At 40.8% G+C, this 22546-nt stretch overlaps 1 protein-coding gene across 2 annotated transcripts in view; it reads left to right on the top strand.

The window, feature by feature from the left end:
* The window catches only part of LOC130922937 (uncharacterized), a 63132-nt gene extending 41091 nt beyond the window's left edge, over nucleotides 1-22041 (top strand). Inside the window, exons 1-2 of one of the 2 annotated variants that reach the window (XM_057848221.1) lie at nucleotides 16731-20545; nucleotides 21620-22041. In XM_057848221.1, coding sequence (XP_057704204.1) covers nucleotides 19079-20545; nucleotides 21620-21742 — 1590 coding nt within the window. In that variant the 5' untranslated portion in view covers nucleotides 16731-19078 and the 3' untranslated portion in view covers nucleotides 21743-22041. Of the gene's footprint in view, nucleotides 1-16730 lie in introns of those variants that run through there. The other variant, XM_057848220.1, reaches the window with a different exon arrangement.
* Nucleotides 22042-22546: the final 505 nt, after the last annotated feature.

Below are 22546 nucleotides of genomic sequence, written 5' to 3' on the forward strand. Positions count from 1 at the left end.
AACATGTCAGGACTCTCGGCAGAGCCCAAATATGCCCAAAAAGTTGACTTTTGAGAAAAGTCCATTTTTGACTTTTTTGTAAGGGGGGGTACTTACGCATTTTTCAAAATTTCAAAAATGGTAAAAAAAAATGTTTGTGCCTAGGAGCGCCGGGAAACGTTCTAAAAACATGTCAGGACTCTCGGCAGAGCCCAAATATGCCCAAAAAGTTGACTTTTGATAAAAGTCAATTTTTGACTTTTTTGTAAGGGGGGGTACTTACGCATTTTTCAAAATTTCAAAAACGGTCAAAAAAAACTTTTGGGCCAAGGAGCGCCGGGAAACGTTCTAAAAACATGTCAGGACTCTCGGCAGAGCCTAAATATGCCCAAAAAGTTGACTTTTGAGAAAAGTCAATTTTTGACTTTTTTGTAAGGGGGGGTACTTACGCATTTTTCAAAATTTCAAAAACGGTCAAAAAAAAACGTTTGTGCCAAGGAGCGCCGGGAAACGTTCTAAAAACATGTCAGGACTCTCGGAAGAGCCCAATTATGCCCAAAAAGTTGACATTTGAGAAAAGTCCATTTATGACTTTTTTGTAACGGGGGGTACTTACGCATTTTTCAAAATTTCAAAAACGGTCAAAAATCACTTTTGGGCCAAGGAGCGCTTAGAAACGTTCTAAAAACATGTCAGGACTCTCGGCAGAGCCCAAATATGCCCAAAAAGTTGACTTTTGAGAAAAGTCAGTTTTTGACTTTTTTGTAAGGGGGGGTACTTACGCATTTTTCAAAATTTCAAAAACGGTCAAAAAACACTTTTGGGCCAAGGAGCGCCGGGAAACGTTCTAAAAACATGTCAGGACTCTCGGCAGAGCCCAAATATGCAAATAAAGTTGACTTTTGAGAAAAGTCAATTTTTGACTTTTTTGTAAGGGGGGGTACTTACGCATTTTTCAAAATTTCAAAAACGGTCAAAAAAAACGTTTGTGCCAAGGAGCGCCGGGAAACGTTCTAAAAACATGTCAGGACTCTCGGCAGAGCCCAAATATGCCAAAAAAGTTGACTTTTGAGAAAAGTCCATTTTTGACTTTTTTGTAAGGGGGGGTACTTACGCATTTTTCAAAATTTCAAAAACGGTCAAAAATCACTTTTGGGCCAAGGAGCGCTTAGAAACGTTCTAAAAACATGTCAGGACTCTCGGCACAGCCCAAATAGAACAAAACAATTGACTTTTGAGAAAAGTCAATTTTTGACTTTTTTGTAAGGGGGGGTACTTACGCATTTTTCAAAATTTCAAAAACGGTCAAAAATCACTTTTGGGCCAAGGAGCGCTGGGAAACGTTCTAAAAACATGTCAGGACTCTCGGCAGAGCCCAAATATGCCTAAAAAGTTGACTTTTGAGAAAAGTCCATTTTTGACTTTTTTGTAACGGGGGGTACTTACGCATTTTTCAAAATTTCAAAAACGGTCAAAAATCATATTTTCGCCAAGGAGCGCCGGGAAACGTTCTAAAAACATGTCAGGACTCTCGGCAGAGCCTAAATATGCCCAAAAAGTTGACTTTTGAGAAAAGTCCATTTTTGACTTTTTTGTAAGGGGGGGTACTTACGCATTTTTCAAAATTTCAAAAACGGTAAAAAAAAAAGTTTGTGCCAAGGAGCGCCGGGAAACGTTCTAAAAACATGTCAGGACTCTCGGCAGAGCCCAACTATGCCCAAAAAGTTGACTTTTGAGAAAAGTCAATTTTTGACTTTTTTGTAACGGGGGGTAGTTACGCATTTTTCAAAATTTCAAAAACGGTCAAAAATCACTTTTGGGCCAAGGGGCGCTTAGAAATGTTCTAAAAACATGTCAGGACTCTCGGCGGAGCCCAAATATGCCCAAAAAGTTGACTTTTGAGAAAAGTCCATTTTTGACTTTTTTGTAAGGGGGGGTACTTACGCATTTTTCAAAATTTCAAAAACGGTCAAAAATCACTTTTGGGCCAAGGAGTGCTGGGAAACGTTCTAAAAACATGTCAGGACTCTCGGCAGAGCCCAAATAAGCCAAAACAGTTGACTTTTGAGAAAAGTCCATTTTTGACTTTTTTGTAAGGGGGGGTGCTTTCGCATTTTTCAAAATTTCAAAAACGGTCAAAAATCACTTTTGAGCCTAGGAGCGCCGGGAAACGTTCCAAAAACATGTCAGGACTCTTGGCAAAGCCCAAATATGCCAAAAAAAAATGACTTTTGAGAAAAGTCAGTTTTTGACTTTTTTTTTTAAGGGGGGGGTGCTTACACATTTTTCAAAATTTCAAAAATGGTCAAAAATCACTTTTGGGCCAAGGAGCGCTTAGAAACGTTCTAAAAACATGTCAGGACTCTCGGCAGAGCCCAAATATGCCCAAAAAGTTGACTTTTGATAAAAGTCAATTTTTGACTTTTTTGTAAGGGGGGGTACTTACGCATTTTTCAAAATGTCAAAAACGGTAAAAAATCATTTTTTCGCCAAGGAGCGCCGGGAAACGTTCCAAAAACATGTCAGGACTCTCGGCACAGCCAAATTATGCCCAAAAAGTTGACTTTTGAGAAAAGTCCATTTTTGACTTTTTTGTAAGGGGGGGTACTTGCGCATTTTGCAAAATAAAAAAAAAACGGTCAAAAATCACTTTTGGGCCAAGGAGCGCTTAGAAACGTTCTAAAAACATGTCAGGACTCTCGGCAGAGCCCAAATATGCCCAAAAAGTTGACTTTTGAGAAAAGTCCATTTTGGACTTTTTTGTAAGGGGGGGTACTTACGCATTTTTCAAAATTTCAAAAACGGTCAAAAAACACTTTTGGGCCAAGGAGCGCCGGGAAACGTTCTAAAAACATGTCAGGACTCTCGGCAGAGCCTAAATATGCCCAAAAAGTTGACTTTTGAGAAAAGTCCATTTTTGACTTTTTTGTAAGGGGGGGTACTTACGCATTTTTCAAAATTTCAAAAATGGTAAAAAAAAATGTTTGTGCCTAGGAGCGCCGGGAAACGTTCTAAAAACATGTCAGGACTCTCGGCAGAGCCCAAATATGCCCAAAAAGTTGACTTTTGATAAAAGTCAATTTTTGACTTTTTTGTAAGGGGGGGTACTTACGCATTTTTCAAAATTTCAAAAACGGTCAAAAAAAACTTTTGGGCCAAGGAGCGCCGGAAAACGTTCTAAAAACATGTCAGGACTCTCGGCAGAGCCTAAATATGCCCAAAAAGTTGACTTTTGAGAAAAGTCAATTTTTGACTTTTTTGTAAGGGGGGGTACTTACGCATTTTTCAAAATTTCAAAAACGGTCAAAAAAAAACGTTTGTGCCAAGGAGCGCCGGGAAACGTTCTAAAAACATGTCAGGACTCTCGGAAGAGCCCAATTATGCCCAAAAAGTTGACATTTGAGAAAAGTCCATTTATGACTTTTTTGTAACGGGGGGTACTTACGCATTTTTCAAAATTTCAAAAACGGTCAAAAATCACTTTTGGGCCAAGGAGCGCTTAGAAACGTTCTAAAAACATGTCAGGACTCTCGGCAGAGCCCAAATATGCCTAAAAAGTTGACTTTTGAGAAAAGTCAGTTTTTGACTTTTTTGTAAGGGGGGGTACTTACGCATTTTTCAAAATTTCAAAAACGGTCAAAAAACACTTTTGGGCCAAGGAGCGCCGGGAAACGTTCTAAAAACATGTCAGGACTCTCGGCAGAGCCCAAATATGCAAATAAAGTTGACTTTTGAGAAAAGTCAATTTTTGACTTTTTTGTAAGGGGGGGTACTTACGCATTTTTCAAAATTTCAAAAACGGTCAAAAAAAACGTTTGTGCCAAGGAGCGCCGGGAAACGTTCTAAAAACATGTCAGGACTCTCGGCAGAGCCCAAATATGCCAAAAAAGTTGACTTTTGAGAAAAGTCCATTTTTGACTTTTTTGTAAGGGGGGGTACTTACGCATTTTTCAAAATTTCAAAAACGGTCAAAAATCACTTTTGGGCCAAGGAGCGCTTAGAAACGTTCTAAAAACATGTCAGGACTCTCGGCACAGCCCAAATAGAACAAAACAATTGACTTTTGAGAAAAGTCAATTTTTGACTTTTTTGTAAGGGGGGGTACTTACGCATTTTTCAAAATTTCAAAAACGGTCAAAAATCACTTTTGGGCCAAGGAGCGCTGGGAAACGTTCTAAAAACATGTCAGGACTCTCGGCAGAGCCCAAATATGCCTAAAAAGTTGACTTTTGAGAAAAGTCCATTTTTGACTTTTTTGTAACGGGGGGTACTTACGCATTTTTCAAAATTTCAAAAACGGTCAAAAATCATATTTTCGCCAAGGAGCGCCGGGAAACGTTCTAAAAACATGTCAGGACTCTCGGCAGAGCCTAAATATGCCCAAAAAGTTGACTTTTGAGAAAAGTCCATTTTTGACTTTTTTGTAAGGGGGGGTACTTACGCATTTTTCAAAATTTCAAAAACGGTAAAAAAAAAAGTTTGTGCCAAGGAGCGCCGGGAAACGTTCTAAAAACATGTCAGGACTCTCGGCAGAGCCCAACTATGCCCAAAAAGTTGACTTTTGAGAAAAGTCCATTTTTGACTTTTTTGTAACGGGGGGTAGTTACGCATTTTTCAAAATTTCAAAAACGGTCAAAAATCACTTTTGGGCCAAGGGGCGCTTAGAAATGTTCTAAAAACATGTCAGGACTCTCGGCGGAGCCCAAATATGCCCAAAAAGTTGACTTTTGAGAAAAGTCCATTTTTGACTTTTTTGTAAGGGGGGGTACTTACGCATTTTTCAAAATTTCAAAAACGGTCAAAAATCACTTTTGGGCCAAGGAGTGCTGGGAAACGTTCTAAAAACATGTCAGGACTCTCGGCAGAGCCCAAATAAGCCAAAACAGTTGACTTTTGAGAAAAGTCCATTTTTGACTTTTTTGTAAGGGGGGGTGCTTTCGCATTTTTCAAAATTTCAAAAACGGTCAAAAATCACTTTTGAGCCTAGGAGCGCCGGGAAACGTTCCAAAAACATGTCAGGACTCTTGGCAAAGCCCAAATATGCCAAAAAAAAATGACTTTTGAGAAAAGTCAGTTTTTGACTTTTTTTTTTAAGGGGGGGGTGCTTACACATTTTTCAAAATTTCAAAAACGGTCAAAAATCACTTTTGGGCCAAGGAGCGCTTAGAAACGTTCTAAAAACATGTCAGGACTCTCGGCAGAGCCCAAATATGCCCAAAAAGTTGACTTTTGATAAAAGTCAATTTTTGACTTTTTTGTAAGGGGGGGTACTTACGCATTTTTCAAAATGTCAAAAACGGTAAAAAATCATTTTTTCGCCAAGGAGCGCCGGGAAACGTTCCAAAAACATGTCAGGACTCTCGGCACAGCCAAATTATGCCCAAAAAGTTGACTTTTGAGAAAAGTCCATTTTTGACTTTTTTGTAAGGGGGGGTACTTACGCATTTTGCAAAATTAAAAAAAAACGGTCAAAAATCACTTTTGGGCCAAGGAGCGCTTAGAAACGTTCTAAAAACATGTCAGGACTCTCGGCAGAGCCCAAATATGCCCAAAAAGTTGACTTTTGATAAAAGTCAATTTTTGACTTTTTTGTAAGGGGGGGTACTTACGCATTTTTCAAAATTTCAAAAACGGTCAAAAATCACTTTTGGGCCAAGGAGCGCTGGGAAACGTTCTAAAAACATGTCAGGACTCTCGGCAGAGCCCAAATTTGCCCAAAAAGTTGACTTTTGAGAAAAGTCAATTTTTGACTTTTTTGTAAGGGGGGGTACTTACGCATTTTTCAAAATTTCAAAAACGGTCAAAAACACTTTTGGGCCAAGGAGCGCCGGGAAACGTTCTAAAAACATGTCAGGACTCTCGGCAGAGCCCAAATATGCCAATAAAGTTGACTTTTGAGAAAAGTCAATTTTTGACTTTTTTGTAAGGGGGGGTACTTACGCATTTTTCAAAATTTCAAAAACGGTCAAAAAAAACGTTTGTGCCAAGGAGCGCCGGGAAATGTTCTAAAAACATTTCAGGACTCTCGGCAGAGGCCAAATATGCCAAAAAAGTTGACTTTTGAGAAAAGTCCATTTTTGACTTTTTTGTAAGGGGGGGTACTTACGCATTTTTCAAAATTTCAAAAACGGTCAAAAATCACTTTTGGGCCAAGGAGCGCTTAGAAACGTTCTAAAAACATGTCAGGACTCTCGGCAGAGCCCAAATATGCCCAAAAAGTTGACTTTTGAGAAAAGTCAATTTTTTGACTTTTTTGTAAGGGGGGGTACTTACGCATTTTTCAAAATTTCAAAAACGGTCAAAAAACACTTTTGGGCCAAGGAGCGCCGGGAAACGTTCTAAAAACACATCAGGACTCTCGGCACAGCCCAAATAGGCCAAAACAGTTGACTTTTGAGAAAAGTCCATTTTTGACTTTTTTGTAAGGGGGGGTACTTACGCTTTTTTCAAAATTTCAAAAACGGTAAAAAAAAATGTTTGTGCCAAGGAGCGCCGGGAAACGTTCTAAAAACATGTCAGGACTCTCGGAAGAGCCCAATTATGCCCAAAAAGTTGACATTTGAGAAAAGTCCATTTTTGACTTTTTTGTAACGGGGGGTACTTACGCATTTTTCAAAATTTCAAAAACGGTCAAAAATCACTTTTGGGCCAAGGAGCGCTTAGAAATGTTCTAAAAACATGTCAGGACTCTCGGCGGAGCCCAAATATGCCCAAAAAGTTGACTTTTGATAAAAGTCAATTTTTGACTTTTTTGTAAGGGGGGGTACTTACGCATTTTTCAAAATTTCAAAAACGGTCAAAAATCACTTTTGGGCAAAGGAGCGCTGGGAAACGTTCTAAAAACATGTCAGGACTCTCGGCAGAGCCCAAATATGCCCAAAAAGTTGACTTTTGAGAAAAGTCCATTTTTGACTTTTTTGTAAGGGGGGGTACTTACGCATTTTTCAAAATTTCAAAAATGGTAAAAAAAAATGTTTGTGCCTAGGAGCGCCGGGAAACGTTCTAAAAACATGTCAGGACTCTCGGCAGAGCCCAAATATGCCCAAAAAGTTGACTTTTGATAAAAGTCAATTTTTGACTTTTTTGTAAGGGGGGGTACTTACGCATTTTTCAAAATTTCAAAAACGGTCAAAAAAAACTTTTGGGCCAAGGAGCGCCGGGAAACGTTCTAAAAACATGTCAGGACTCTCGGCAGAGCCTAAATATGCCCAAAAAGTTGACTTTTGAGAAAAGTCAATTTTTGACTTTTTTGTAAGGGGGGGTACTTACGCATTTTTCAAAATTTCAAAAACGGTCAAAAAAAAACGTTTGTGCCAAGGAGCGCCGGGAAACGTTCTAAAAACATGTCAGGACTCTCGGAAGAGCCCAATTATGCCCAAAAAGTTGACATTTGAGAAAAGTCCATTTATGACTTTTTTGTAACGGGGGGTACTTACGCATTTTTCAAAATTTCAAAAACGGTCAAAAATCACTTTTGGGCCAAGGAGCGCTTAGAAACGTTCTAAAAACATGTCAGGACTCTCGGCAGAGCCCAAATATGCCCAAAAAGTTGACTTTTGAGAAAAGTCAGTTTTTGACTTTTTTGTAAGGGGGGGTACTTACGCATTTTTCAAAATTTCAAAAACGGTCAAAAAACACTTTTGGGCCAAGGAGCGCCGGGAAACGTTCTAAAAACATGTCAGGACTCTCGGCAGAGCCCAAATATGCAAATAAAGTTGACTTTTGAGAAAAGTCAATTTTTGACTTTTTTGTAAGGGGGGGTACTTACGCATTTTTCAAAATTTCAAAAACGGTCAAAAAAAACGTTTGTGCCAAGGAGCGCCGGGAAACGTTCTAAAAACATGTCAGGACTCTCGGCAGAGCCCAAATATGCCAAAAAAGTTGACTTTTGAGAAAAGTCCATTTTTGACTTTTTTGTAAGGGGGGGTACTTACGCATTTTTCAAAATTTCAAAAACGGTCAAAAATCACTTTTGGGCCAAGGAGCGCTTAGAAACGTTCTAAAAACATGTCAGGACTCTCGGCACAGCCCAAATAGAACAAAACAATTGACTTTTGAGAAAAGTCAATTTTTGACTTTTTTGTAAGGGGGGGTACTTACGCATTTTTCAAAATTTCAAAAACGGTCAAAAATCACTTTTGGGCCAAGGAGCGCTGGGAAACGTTCTAAAAACATGTCAGGACTCTCGGCAGAGCCCAAATATGCCTAAAAAGTTGACTTTTGAGAAAAGTCCATTTTTGACTTTTTTGTAACGGGGGGTACTTACGCATTTTTCAAAATTTCAAAAACGGTCAAAAATCATATTTTCGCCAAGGAGCGCCGGGAAACGTTCTAAAAACATGTCAGGACTCTCGGCAGAGCCTAAATATGCCCAAAAAGTTGACTTTTGAGAAAAGTCCATTTTTGACTTTTTTGTAAGGGGGGGTACTTACGCATTTTTCAAAATTTCAAAAACGGTAAAAAAAAAAGTTTGTGCCAAGGAGCGCCGGGAAACGTTCTAAAAACATGTCAGGACTCTCGGCAGAGCCCAACTATGCCCAAAAAGTTGACTTTTGAGAAAAGTCAATTTTTGACTTTTTTGTAACGGGGGGTAGTTACGCATTTTTCAAAATTTCAAAAACGGTCAAAAATCACTTTTGGGCCAAGGGGCGCTTAGAAATGTTCTAAAAACATGTCAGGACTCTCGGCGGAGCCCAAATATGCCCAAAAAGTTGACTTTTGAGAAAAGTCCATTTTTGACTTTTTTGTAAGGGGGGGTACTTACGCATTTTTCAAAATTTCAAAAACGGTCAAAAATCACTTTTGGGCCAAGGAGTGCTGGGAAACGTTCTAAAAACATGTCAGGACTCTCGGCAGAGCCCAAATAAGCCAAAACAGTTGACTTTTGAGAAAAGTCCATTTTTGACTTTTTTGTAAGGGGGGGTGCTTTCGCATTTTTCAAAATTTCAAAAACGGTCAAAAATCACTTTTGAGCCTAGGAGCGCCGGGAAACGTTCCAAAAACATGTCAGGACTCTTGGCAAAGCCCAAATATGCCAAAAAAAAATGACTTTTGAGAAAAGTCAGTTTTTGACTTTTTTTTTTAAGGGGGGGGTGCTTACACATTTTTCAAAATTTCAAAAATGGTCAAAAATCACTTTTGGGCCAAGGAGCGCTTAGAAACGTTCTAAAAACATGTCAGGACTCTCGGCAGAGCCCAAATATGCCCAAAAAGTTGACTTTTGATAAAAGTCAATTTTTGACTTTTTTGTAAGGGGGGGTACTTACGCATTTTTCAAAATGTCAAAAACGGTAAAAAATCATTTTTTCGCCAAGGAGCGCCGGGAAACGTTCCAAAAACATGTCAGGACTCTCGGCACAGCCAAATTATGCCCAAAAAGTTGACTTTTGAGAAAAGTCCATTTTTGACTTTTTTGTAAGGGGGGGTACTTGCGCATTTTGCAAAATAAAAAAAAAACGGTCAAAAATCACTTTTGGGCCAAGGAGCGCTTAGAAACGTTCTAAAAACATGTCAGGACTCTCGGCAGAGCCCAAATATGCCCAAAAAGTTGACTTTTGAGAAAAGTCCATTTTGGACTTTTTTGTAAGGGGGGGTACTTACGCATTTTTCAAAATTTCAAAAACGGTCAAAAAACACTTTTGGGCCAAGGAGCGCCGGGAAACGTTCTAAAAACATGTCAGGACTCTCGGCAGAGCCTAAATATGCCCAAAAAGTTGACTTTTGAGAAAAGTCCATTTTTGACTTTTTTGTAAGGGGGGGTACTTACGCATTTTTCAAAATTTCAAAAATGGTAAAAAAAAATGTTTGTGCCTAGGAGCGCCGGGAAACGTTCTAAAAACATGTCAGGACTCTCGGCAGAGCCCAAATATGCCCAAAAAGTTGACTTTTGATAAAAGTCAATTTTTGACTTTTTTGTAAGGGGGGGTACTTACGCATTTTTCAAAATTTCAAAAACGGTCAAAAAAAACTTTTGGGCCAAGGAGCGCCGGAAAACGTTCTAAAAACATGTCAGGACTCTCGGCAGAGCCTAAATATGCCCAAAAAGTTGACTTTTGAGAAAAGTCAATTTTTGACTTTTTTGTAAGGGGGGGTACTTACGCATTTTTCAAAATTTCAAAAACGGTCAAAAAAAAACGTTTGTGCCAAGGAGCGCCGGGAAACGTTCTAAAAACATGTCAGGACTCTCGGAAGAGCCCAATTATGCCCAAAAAGTTGACATTTGAGAAAAGTCCATTTATGACTTTTTTGTAACGGGGGGTACTTACGCATTTTTCAAAATTTCAAAAACGGTCAAAAATCACTTTTGGGCCAAGGAGCGCTTAGAAACGTTCTAAAAACATGTCAGGACTCTCGGCAGAGCCCAAATATGCCCAAAAAGTTGACTTTTGAGAAAAGTCAGTTTTTGACTTTTTTGTAAGGGGGGGTACTTACGCATTTTTCAAAATTTCAAAAACGGTCAAAAAACACTTTTGGGCCAAGGAGCGCCGGGAAACGTTCTAAAAACATGTCAGGACTCTCGGCAGAGCCCAAATATGCAAATAAAGTTGACTTTTGAGAAAAGTCAATTTTTGACTTTTTTGTAAGGGGGGGTACTTACGCATTTTTCAAAATTTCAAAAACGGTCAAAAAAAACGTTTGTGCCAAGGAGCGCCGGGAAACGTTCTAAAAACATGTCAGGACTCTCGGCAGAGCCCAAATATGCCAAAAAAGTTGACTTTTGAGAAAAGTCCATTTTTGACTTTTTTGTAAGGGGGGGTACTTACGCATTTTTCAAAATTTCAAAAACGGTCAAAAATCACTTTTGGGCCAAGGAGCGCTTAGAAACGTTCTAAAAACATGTCAGGACTCTCGGCACAGCCCAAATAGAACAAAACAATTGACTTTTGAGAAAAGTCAATTTTTGACTTTTTTGTAAGGGGGGGTACTTACGCATTTTTCAAAATTTCAAAAACGGTCAAAAATCACTTTTGGGCCAAGGAGCGCTGGGAAACGTTCTAAAAACATGTCAGGACTCTCGGCAGAGCCCAAATATGCCTAAAAAGTTGACTTTTGAGAAAAGTCCATTTTTGACTTTTTTGTAACGGGGGGTACTTACGCATTTTTCAAAATTTCAAAAACGGTCAAAAATCATATTTTCGCCAAGGAGCGCCGGGAAACGTTCTAAAAACATGTCAGGACTCTCGGCAGAGCCTAAATATGCCCAAAAAGTTGACTTTTGAGAAAAGTCCATTTTTGACTTTTTTGTAAGGGGGGGTACTTACGCATTTTTCAAAATTTCAAAAACGGTAAAAAAAAAAGTTTGTGCCAAGGAGCGCCGGGAAACGTTCTAAAAACATGTCAGGACTCTCGGCAGAGCCCAACTATGCCCAAAAAGTTGACTTTTGAGAAAAGTCCATTTTTGACTTTTTTGTAACGGGGGGTAGTTACGCATTTTTCAAAATTTCAAAAACGGTCAAAAATCACTTTTGGGCCAAGGGGCGCTTAGAAATGTTCTAAAAACATGTCAGGACTCTCGGCGGAGCCCAAATATGCCCAAAAAGTTGACTTTTGAGAAAAGTCCATTTTTGACTTTTTTGTAAGGGGGGGTACTTACGCATTTTTCAAAATTTCAAAAACGGTCAAAAATCACTTTTGGGCCAAGGAGTGCTGGGAAACGTTCTAAAAACATGTCAGGACTCTCGGCAGAGCCCAAATAAGCCAAAACAGTTGACTTTTGAGAAAAGTCCATTTTTGACTTTTTTGTAAGGGGGGGTGCTTTCGCATTTTTCAAAATTTCAAAAACGGTCAAAAATCACTTTTGAGCCTAGGAGCGCCGGGAAACGTTCCAAAAACATGTCAGGACTCTTGGCAAAGCCCAAATATGCCAAAAAAAAATGACTTTTGAGAAAAGTCAGTTTTTGACTTTTTTTTTTAAGGGGGGGGTGCTTACACATTTTTCAAAATTTCAAAAACGGTCAAAAATCACTTTTGGGCCAAGGAGCGCTTAGAAACGTTCTAAAAACATGTCAGGACTCTCGGCAGAGCCCAAATATGCCCAAAAAGTTGACTTTTGATAAAAGTCAATTTTTGACTTTTTTGTAAGGGGGGGTACTTACGCATTTTTCAAAATGTCAAAAACGGTAAAAAATCATTTTTTCGCCAAGGAGCGCCGGGAAACGTTCCAAAAACATGTCAGGACTCTCGGCACAGCCAAATTATGCCCAAAAAGTTGACTTTTGAGAAAAGTCCATTTTTGACTTTTTTGTAAGGGGGGGTACTTACGCATTTTGCAAAATTAAAAAAAAACGGTCAAAAATCACTTTTGGGCCAAGGAGCGCTTAGAAACGTTCTAAAAACATGTCAGGACTCTCGGCAGAGCCCAAATATGCCCAAAAAGTTGACTTTTGATAAAAGTCAATTTTTGACTTTTTTGTAAGGGGGGGTACTTACGCATTTTTCAAAATTTCAAAAACGGTCAAAAATCACTTTTGGGCCAAGGAGCGCTGGGAAACGTTCTAAAAACATGTCAGGACTCTCGGCAGAGCCCAAATTTGCCCAAAAAGTTGACTTTTGAGAAAAGTCAATTTTTGACTTTTTTGTAAGGGGGGGTACTTACGCATTTTTCAAAATTTCAAAAACGGTCAAAAACACTTTTGGGCCAAGGAGCGCCGGGAAACGTTCTAAAAACATGTCAGGACTCTCGGCAGAGCCCAAATATGCCAATAAAGTTGACTTTTGAGAAAAGTCAATTTTTGACTTTTTTGTAAGGGGGGGTACTTACGCATTTTTCAAAATTTCAAAAACGGTCAAAAAAAACGTTTGTGCCAAGGAGCGCCGGGAAATGTTCTAAAAACATTTCAGGACTCTCGGCAGAGGCCAAATATGCCAAAAAAGTTGACTTTTGAGAAAAGTCCATTTTTGACTTTTTTGTAAGGGGGGGTACTTACGCATTTTTCAAAATTTCAAAAACGGTCAAAAATCACTTTTGGGCCAAGGAGCGCTTAGAAACGTTCTAAAAACATGTCAGGACTCTCGGCAGAGCCCAAATATGCCCAAAAAGTTGACTTTTGAGAAAAGTCAATTTTTTGACTTTTTTGTAAGGGGGGGTACTTACGCATTTTTCAAAATTTCAAAAACGGTCAAAAAACACTTTTGGGCCAAGGAGCGCCGGGAAACGTTCTAAAAACACATCAGGACTCTCGGCACAGCCCAAATAGGCCAAAACAGTTGACTTTTGAGAAAAGTCCATTTTTGACTTTTTTGTAAGGGGGGGTACTTACGCTTTTTTCAAAATTTCAAAAACGGTAAAAAAAAATGTTTGTGCCAAGGAGCGCCGGGAAACGTTCTAAAAACATGTCAGGACTCTCGGAAGAGCCCAATTATGCCCAAAAAGTTGACATTTGAGAAAAGTCCATTTTTGACTTTTTTGTAACGGGGGGTACTTACGCATTTTTCAAAATTTCAAAAACGGTCAAAAATCACTTTTGGGCCAAGGAGCGCTTAGAAATGTTCTAAAAACATGTCAGGACTCTCGGCGGAGCCCAAATATGCCCAAAAAGTTGACTTTTGATAAAAGTCAATTTTTGACTTTTTTGTAAGGGGGGGTACTTACGCATTTTTCAAAATTTCAAAAACGGTCAAAAATCACTTTTGGGCAAAGGAGCGCTGGGAAACGTTCTAAAAACATGTCAGGACTCTCGGCAGAGCCCAAATATGCAAATAAAGTTGACTTTTGAGAAAAGTCAATTTTTGACTTTTTTGTAAGGGGGGGTACTTACGCATTTTTCAAAATTTCAAAAACGGTCAAAAAAAATGTTTGTGCCAAGGAGCGCCGGGAAACGTTCTAAAAACATGTCAGGACTCTCGGCAGAGCCCAAATATGCCAAAAAAGTTGACTTTTGAGAAAAGTCCATTTTTGACTTTTTTGTAAGGGGGGGTACTTACGCATTTTTCAAAATTTCAAAAACGGTCAAAAATCACTTTTGGGCCAAGGAGCGCTTAGAAACGTTGTAAAAACATGTCAGGACTCTCGGCAGAGCCCAAATATGCCCAAAAAGTTGACTTTTGATAAAAGTCAATTTTTGACTTTTTTGTAAGGGGGGGTACTTACGCATTTTTCAAAATTTCAAAAACGGTCAAAAATCACTTTTGGGCCAAGGAGCGCTGGGAAACGTTCTAAAAACATGTCAGGACTCTCGGCAGAGCCCAAATATGCCCAAAAAGTTGACTTTTGAGAAAAGTCAATTTTTGACTTTTTTGTAAGGGGGGGGGGGGGGGTACTTACGCATTTTTCAAAATTTCAAAAACGGTCAAAAAACACTTTTGGGCCAAGGAGCGCCGGGAAACGTTCTAAAAACACATCAGGACTCTCGGCACAGCCCAAATAGGCCAAAACAGTTGACATTTGAGAAAAGTCCATTTTTGACTTTTTTGTAACGGGGGGTACTTACGCATTTTTCAAAATTTCAAAAACGGTCAAAAATCACTTTTGGGCCAAGGAGCGCTTAGAAATGTTCTAAAAACATGTCAGGACTCTCGGCGGAGCCCAAATATGCCCAAAAAGTTGACTTTTGATAAAAGTCAATTTTTGACTTTTTTGTAAGGGGGGGTACTTACGCATTTTTCAAAATTTCAAAAACGGTCAAAAATCACTTTTGGGCAAAGGAGCGCTGGGAAACGTTCTAAAAACATGTCAGGACTCTCGGCAGAGCCCAAATATGCAAATAAAGTTGACTTTTGAGAAAAGTCAATTTTTGACTTTTTTGTAAGGGGGGGTACTTACGCATTTTTCAAAATTTCAAAAACGGTCAAAAAAAACGTTTGTGCCAAGGAGCGCCGGGAAACGTTCTAAAAACATGTCAGGACTCTCGGCAGAGCCCAAATATGCCAAAAAAGTTGACTTTTGAGAAAAGTCCATTTTTGACTTTTTTGTAAGGGGGGGTACTTACGCATTTTTCAAAATTTCAAAAACGGTCAAAAATCACTTTTGGGCCAAGGAGCGCTGGGAAACGTTCTAAAAACATGTCAGGACTCTCGGCAGAGCCCAAATATGCCCAAAAAGTTGACTTTTGAGAAAAGTCAATTTTTGACTTTTTTGTAAGGGGGGGGGGGGGGGTACTTACGCATTTTTCAAAATTTCAAAAACGGTCAAAAAACACTTTTGGGCCAAGGAGCGCCGGGAAACGTTCTAAAAACACATCAGGACTCTCGGCACAGCCCAAATAGGCCAAAACAGTTGACATTTGAGAAAAGTCCATTTTTGACTTTTTTGTAACGGGGGGTACTTACGCATTTTTCAAAATTTCAAAAACGGTCAAAAATCACTTTTGGGCCAAGGAGCGCTTAGAAATGTTCTAAAAACATGTCAGGACTCTCGGCGGAGCCCAAATATGCCCAAAAAGTTGACTTTTGATAAAAGTCAATTTTTGACTTTTTTGTAAGGGGGGGTACTTACGCATTTTTCAAAATTTCAAAAACGGTCAAAAATCACTTTTGGGCAAAGGAGCGCTGGGAAACGTTCTAAAAACATGTCAGGACTCTCGGCAGAGCCCAAATATGCAAATAAAGTTGACTTTTGAGAAAAGTCAATTTTTGACTTTTTTGTAAGGGGGGGTACTTACGCATTTTTCAAAATTTCAAAAACGGTCAAAAAAAACGTTTGTGCCAAGGAGCGCCGGGAAACGTTCTAAAAACATGTCAGGACTCTCGGCAGAGCCCAAATATGCCAAAAAAGTTGACTTTTGAGAAAAGTCCATTTTTGACTTTTTTGTAAGGGGGGGTACTTACGCATTTTTCAAAATTTCAAAAACGGTCAAAAATCACTTTTGGGCCAAGGAGCGCTTAGAAACGTTGTAAAAACATGTCAGGACTCTCGGCAGAGCCCAAATATGCCCAAAAAGTTGACTTTTGATAAAAGTCAATTTTTGACTTTTTTGTAAGGGGGGGTACTTACGCATTTTTCAAAATTTCAAAAACGGTCAAAAATCACTTTTGGGCCAAGGAGCGCTGGGAAACGTTCTAAAAACATGTCAGGACTCTCGGCAGAGCCCAAATATGCCCAAAAAGTTGACTTTTGAGAAAAGTCAATTTTTGACTTTTTTGTAAGGGGGGGGGGGGGTACTTACGCATTTTTCAAAATTTCAAAAACGGTCAAAAAACACTTTTGGGCCAAGGAGCGCCGGGAAACGTTCTAAAAACACATCAGGACTCTCGGCACAGCCCAAATAGGCCAAAACAGTTGACTTTTGAGAAAAGTCCATTTTTGACTTTTTTTGTAAGGGGGGGTACTTACGCATTTTTCAAAATTTCAAAAACGGTAAAAAAAAATGTTTGTGCCAAGGAGCGCCGGGAAACGTTCTAAAAACATGTCAGGACTCTCGGCACAGCCCAAATAGGCCAAAAAGTTGACTTTTGAGAAAAGTCAATTTTTGACTTTTTTGTAAGGGGGGGTACTTACGCATTTTTCAAAATTTCAAAAACGGTCAAAAAAAACGTTTGTGCCAAGGAGCGCCGGGTGTTATGACCCTGTGGGTCAATTGTTCTTTTTACTGCTTTTTCCACTGTGTGTGTGCGTGAGTTTGGTGGCTAATTGAATGAATTAGGTGCAGGTGCTGCTGATTCAACCACTCCTGATTGGTGACCCCTCATTGGCCAAGGTGTGGACTTCCTGGCCTATTTAAGAAGCCTGCCACCAGCACTCGTCCTCCTCGTCAGCCAGACCAGCATTCAGAAACGCCAGTTTGTGTGTTCGGTTCAGCAGTGATTTCTGTTCGAATAATCTTTGTACATATTGTAAATAGTTGAGCAGTAATGTAGGAGGGAGATGCCTTTTTGTTTTGCACAGTTTTCTCCTGTTTTTGTTGCAAGGAGGTAGGTAAAGGAAATGTCTTTAATTTGACCTTTTTAGTTTTGTTAGGGAAGACAGGGTTTTCATAGATTGTTTTGTTTGTTATTTTGGCGACTGTCTCCCTCTGAGCCAAATAAAGAAACTGCTCTTGACTTTTTTTTGTTTTCACTGGCTTTTCTGGGTGAGGGTTTGACGGGAGGAGCACACCCAATGTTGCGTCCTGAAACCCCTAGACCGGGGCGTAACATGATTTGGGGGCTCGTCCGTTGCTTTTTTTATCGTCGTTCGTCGCCTTTCCTGGTGAGTGTCTTTGGTTGTTTTCTGCCTCGTTGGCTGCTTTTGGTTGGCAGTTTTTTCTTTTTGGTGGTGGCGACTATGGAATTTAATGTAGAGGATTTTGTTATCAATCCGACCGTACAGGTACTTGAGAAATGTAGAAAGGACGATCTTGTTTTAATTGCACACGCTTTTGAGGTGATTGTGCCTCCTAACATCAGGAAACCTGAACTACGTGAGCTCCTGTTCAATGTGTTAAAAGACAGGGGTTTGTTTGGTGAGCCAGCCCCGACAGAGGGGCCAGGTGCTGTGCCTGGTGTTCCCCCACTCCGTACCTCCCCAAGTCAGGCTGCTATGTCGGCCGAGGAGCTGAGGATAACGCTTCGCATAAAAGAGGTTGAGGTGAGACACAAGGAGTTGGAGGTGGAAGCCATGCATCTTCGGGTGAAAGCTCTGGAGCTAGAGCGGGGTGCGGCTCCCACAGCCAGCCCCTCGACCCCACAGTCACCGCTCACAGGTATGCCTCATGAAGGGTTTGATGTTAGCCGGCACATCGCATTAGTTCCACCTTTCAGAGAGTCTGAAGTGGACTCGTACTTTAATGTGTTCGAACGTGTTGCAGCTACATTGAATTGGCCAAAAAAAGTGTGGCCCTTATTGCTTCAATGTAGATTAGTTGGAAAAGCCCAGGAAGTGTGCACCTCGCTGTCTTTAGAAGACGGCCTAAATTACGATGTTGTGAAAGCCACCGTCCTTCGCGCGTATGAGTTAGTGCCAGAGGCATATAGGCAAAAATTTAGAAAATGTGGAAAAACTGCCACCCAAACCTATGTAGAGTTCGCGAGGGAGAAAACTACTTTGTTCGACAGATGGTGCCAAGCTAGCAAGATTAAGAATTTCGACAATTTACGTGAGTTAATATTGATGGAAGAATTTAAAAATTGTCTTCCTGAGAGAATAGTCGTTTATTTAAATGAACAGAAAACCACCTGCCTTACTGACGCCGCGGTACTGGCAGATGAGTTCGCATTGACACACAAACATGTGTCCTCACCAATAACCCGTCGTGATTCAGCTACCATTGACAAACCTCGATCCCCTAAAACCTATCGCCGTAACCCTGTCACCGTTTCTTCAGTTACAGAAACCCGTGAATGTTTTTACTGCCATGAGCGAGGACACCTGATTGGCTCCTGCCCCATCTTGAAAAGAAAAGAATCTAAAAGCGCCAAACCACCATCCTCAATAGCATCAGTTCAGACCAGAAAATCTGCTGCTAGCGTGAATCTAGCAACACCAAAACACCAGGTTGACGCAGATTTTCAACCATTCGTCTCAAAAGGTTCAGTAACATTGGAAAACACAAAGCCGGTCGCTATCACTATTCTGCGGGATACTGGGGCAAAGCAATCGATTATTCGTGGGGATGTTCTCCCTTTTTCACCTGAGTCTTATTCTGGCTCAGATATTTTAATGTTGGGTGTAAAACTGAGTGAAGTGCGTGCACCTTTGCATTTTCTGTATTTGACATCTTGTTTTGTAACAGGCAAAGTAAAAATTGCAGTTAGACCCCAGCTCCCGATCGATGGAGTTGATTTGATACTCGGGAATGATTTGGCCGGTGGGAAAGTCTACCCTTCTCCCGAGGTAATCGAAAATCCGTGTTCTGAAAGACATGTTCCTGATCAGGTGGGGGCAGATCTACCTTTATTTCCTGTGTGTGCTGTGACTCGTGCTCAGGCACGAAAAATGGGTGACTTGGTGGATCTTAGTGACACATTTTTGTGCTCTAACAATCCAACAAAGACACTCCCAACCCGTAAAAAAGTAGTTCCTATTAAGTCTCATTCTGTTAATGATGATCTGACACTATCAGTAGACAAAGATCAGCTAATCGCAGCCCAAAATGGCGACAGTAGTTTGTCTCATTGTTTTGCCTTGATCAAGAATCCCAAAAGCCTAAAATAAGTTTCTTACCACCTTGAAAATGGGGTCCTAATGCGCCTCTGGTCGCCTAGTTCAGGTTTTACGCACGACTCTGTGTGCCAAATTGTCGTCCCAAAACCTTTTCGTACCCAAGTTCTGTGTTTGGCCCATGATCATTGTATGTCTGGCCATTTAGGTGTTAGAAAAACCTATAACCGCATCCTCCGTTTTTTTTTCTGGCCAGGACTAAAATCTGATGTTGTGAAATATTGTCAATCCTGTCATACTTGTCAAGTGTCTGGTAAACCTAACCAAGTAGTTTCTGCTGCACCCCTTAGGCCAATTCCTGTTGTTGGTGAACCCTTCTCGCATGTTATTGTAGACTGTGTTGGTCCCCTTCCACGAACCAAATCAGGTAACATTTATATTTTAACTATCATGTGTGCTTCTACTCGCTTCCCTGAGGCTATCCCCTTGCGCTCTCTGAAAACCCGCGCCATTGTAAAAGCACTGGTAAAGTTCTTTTCTACATTCGGCCTTCCGAAAAGCATTCAAAGTGACCAAGGGTCAAATTTCATGTCTAAAGTCTTTGCTCAAGTCATGTCAGAGCTCAATATTAAACATCATGCTTCCAGTGCCTACCATCCCGAGAGTCAGGGTGCATTAGAAAGGTTTCACCAAACACTTAAAAGTATGCTTTGTAAATTCTGTACTGAGTCAAACAGAGAATGGGATGAAGGTCTACCTTTGCTGCTATTCGCCATTCGAGAAACTCCTCAAGAATCCCTTGGCTTTAGTCCAGCCGATTTAGTTTTTGGCCACACTGTACGTGGACCATTGCGCTTACTTCGTGAAAAGTGGCTTTCTGATAACTCAAACCCTGAACAAAACATGTTAGACTATGTTAGCTCTTTCCGAGAAAGACTGCATCATGCATGCGATTTGGCCCGTAATTCAATGAAGGTTGCCCAAAGCAACATGAAAATCCGTTATGACAAAAAGGCCGTAGTGCGAACTTTTCAGCCTGGTGACCAGGTTCTTGTGTTGTTGCCCATCGTGGGTGCTGCGTTGCGTTCAAAATTCTCTGGCCTGTATGTTATAGACCGAAAACTTAGTGAAACAGATTATGTACTTCAGACCCCTGATCGCAGGAAAAAGACTCGTGTATGTCACATCAACATGTTAAAACCATATATCGACCGTGATAAGAGTACCGCTGCCCCTATTACTGCTTTGTCTGCTGCACAGCCACCGTACCATCCTAGTGTTGATGGGCTGAATGAAAAACACAGCTCCACATCCTGTGCACGCCTTCAAAACTCTGAGGTCTTGATGAATCTGGAGGTATACTTAGCGCACCTTTCAAGCCCTGCTCGCTCTGACATATGTAATCTCATCCACAGATATTCGCGCTTGTTTCAAGACATCCCCTCCCAGACAAAGGTCTTGGAACATGACATTGATGTGGAGGATCATAAGCCAATCAAACAGCATGCCTATCGTGTGAATCCGACAAAACGTGCCATGATGGAGAAAGAAGTAAGGTATCTTCTTGATCATGGGTTCGCCGTCCCAAGCTGTAGCGCTTGGAGCTCCCCTTCGCTGCTCGTACCAAAACCTGATCAGACATCACGTTTCTGTACCGATTACCGCAAAGTTAATGCCATCACTAAACCTGACTCGTTCCCATTACCTCGAATGGATGACTGTGTTGATAGGCTAGGCTCTGCTAAATTTGTGACCAAATTAGACCTTCTCAAAGGCTATTGGCAGGTCCCGCTAACAAAACGTGCTTCGGAAATAAGTGCCTTTGTCACCCCTGATCATTTTTTACAGTACACAGTCATGCCATTCGGACTTCGAAATGCACCAGCTACTTTCCAACGGCTGATGAATATTGTTTTAGGTAGCGTTCGTAATTGTGAGGTCTATCTAGACGACATAGTTGCCTATTCTCAAACATGGCCTGAACATATGAAAACTCTTGGTGAAATATTTGATCGTTTATGTGCTGCCTCTCTGACATTAAATTTAGCAAAATGTGAATTCGGTAAAGCAACCATTACCTATCTGGGGAAAAAGGTCGGTCAGGGCCAGGTTTGCCCTGTACTGGCAAAGGTTCAGGCCATCATTGATTTTCCAGCACCCCAAAACCGCCGTGACCTCAGGCGTTTTTTGGGGATGGCTGGGTATTACCGGGCATTCTGTAAAAATTTCGCTGACGTTGTTGCTCCACTGACTAGTCTGACCAGCACCAAATCCCCTTTTCGTTGGTCCGATAACTGTCAGCTCGCGTTTGAAGCCACTAAAGTCCTCCTCTGTAGTGCGCCTGTGCTCTCAGCCCCGAACTTCGCTCGCCCCTTTAAAGTAGAGGTCGACGCCAGCGCACTTGGTGCAGGTGCCGTCCTCCTGCAGGAAGACGACCGTAATGTTAATCACCCAGTTTGTTACTTTTCGAAAAAGTTTAATAAACACCAGTTACACTACAGCACTATAGAAAAGGAGGCTCTGGCCTTGTTACTGGCTTTACAACATTTTGAGGTGTACATCGGGTCAAGCTCTGTGCCCACTCTTGTATTCACTGACCATAACCCACTCGTGTTTTTGACTCAGATGCAGAATAGCAACCAACGTCTGATGCGCTGGTCCTTGTTACTGCAGGATTTCAACATCGAGGTTCATCATAAAAAAGGAAATGAAAATGTACTGGCTGATGCATTATCCCGAGCACTCTGAATCGCACATTTACACTGGGGGGTAAATGTCCGATTTTTAGGTGGTGGGGTGTTATGACCCTGTGGGTCAATTGTTCTTTTTACTGCTTTTTCCACTGTGTGTGTGCGTGAGTTTGGTGGCTAATTGAATGAATTAGGTGCAGGTGCTGCTGATTCAACCACTCCTGATTGGTGACCCCTCATTGGCCAAGGTGTGGACTTCCTGGCCTATTTAAGAAGCCTGCCACCAGCACTCGTCCTCCTCGTCAGCCAGACCAGCATTCAGAAACGCCAGTTTGTGTGTTCGGTTCAGCAGTGATTCCTGTTTGAATAATCTTTGTACATATTGTAAATAGTTGAGCAGTAATGTAGGAGGGAGATGCCTTTTTGTTTTGCAGTTTTCTCCTGTTTTTGTTGCAAGGAGGTAGGTAAAGGAAATGTCTTTAATTTGACCTTTTTAGTTTTGTTAGGGAAGACAGGGTTTTCATAGATTGTTTTGTTTGTTATTTTGGCGACTGTCTCCCTCTGAGCCAAATAAAGAAACTGCTCTTGACTTTTTTTCGTTTTCACTGGCTTTTCTGGGTGAGGGTTTGACGGGAGGAGCACACCCAATGTTGCGTCCTGAAACCCCTAGACCGGGGCGTAACACCGGGAAACGTTCTAAAAACATGTCAGGACTCTCGGCAGAGCCCAAATAGGCCAAAACAGTTGACTTTTGAGAAAAGTCCATTTTTGACTTTTTTGTAAGGGGGGGGTACTTACGCATTTTTCAAAATGTCAAAAACGGTAAAAAATCACTTTTGGGCCAAGGAGCGCTTAGAAACGT

This window comes from Corythoichthys intestinalis, chromosome 10 (genome assembly GCF_030265065.1).
Source record: "Corythoichthys intestinalis isolate RoL2023-P3 chromosome 10, ASM3026506v1, whole genome shotgun sequence".
Lineage (NCBI taxonomy): Eukaryota > Metazoa > Chordata > Actinopteri > Syngnathiformes > Syngnathidae > Corythoichthys > Corythoichthys intestinalis.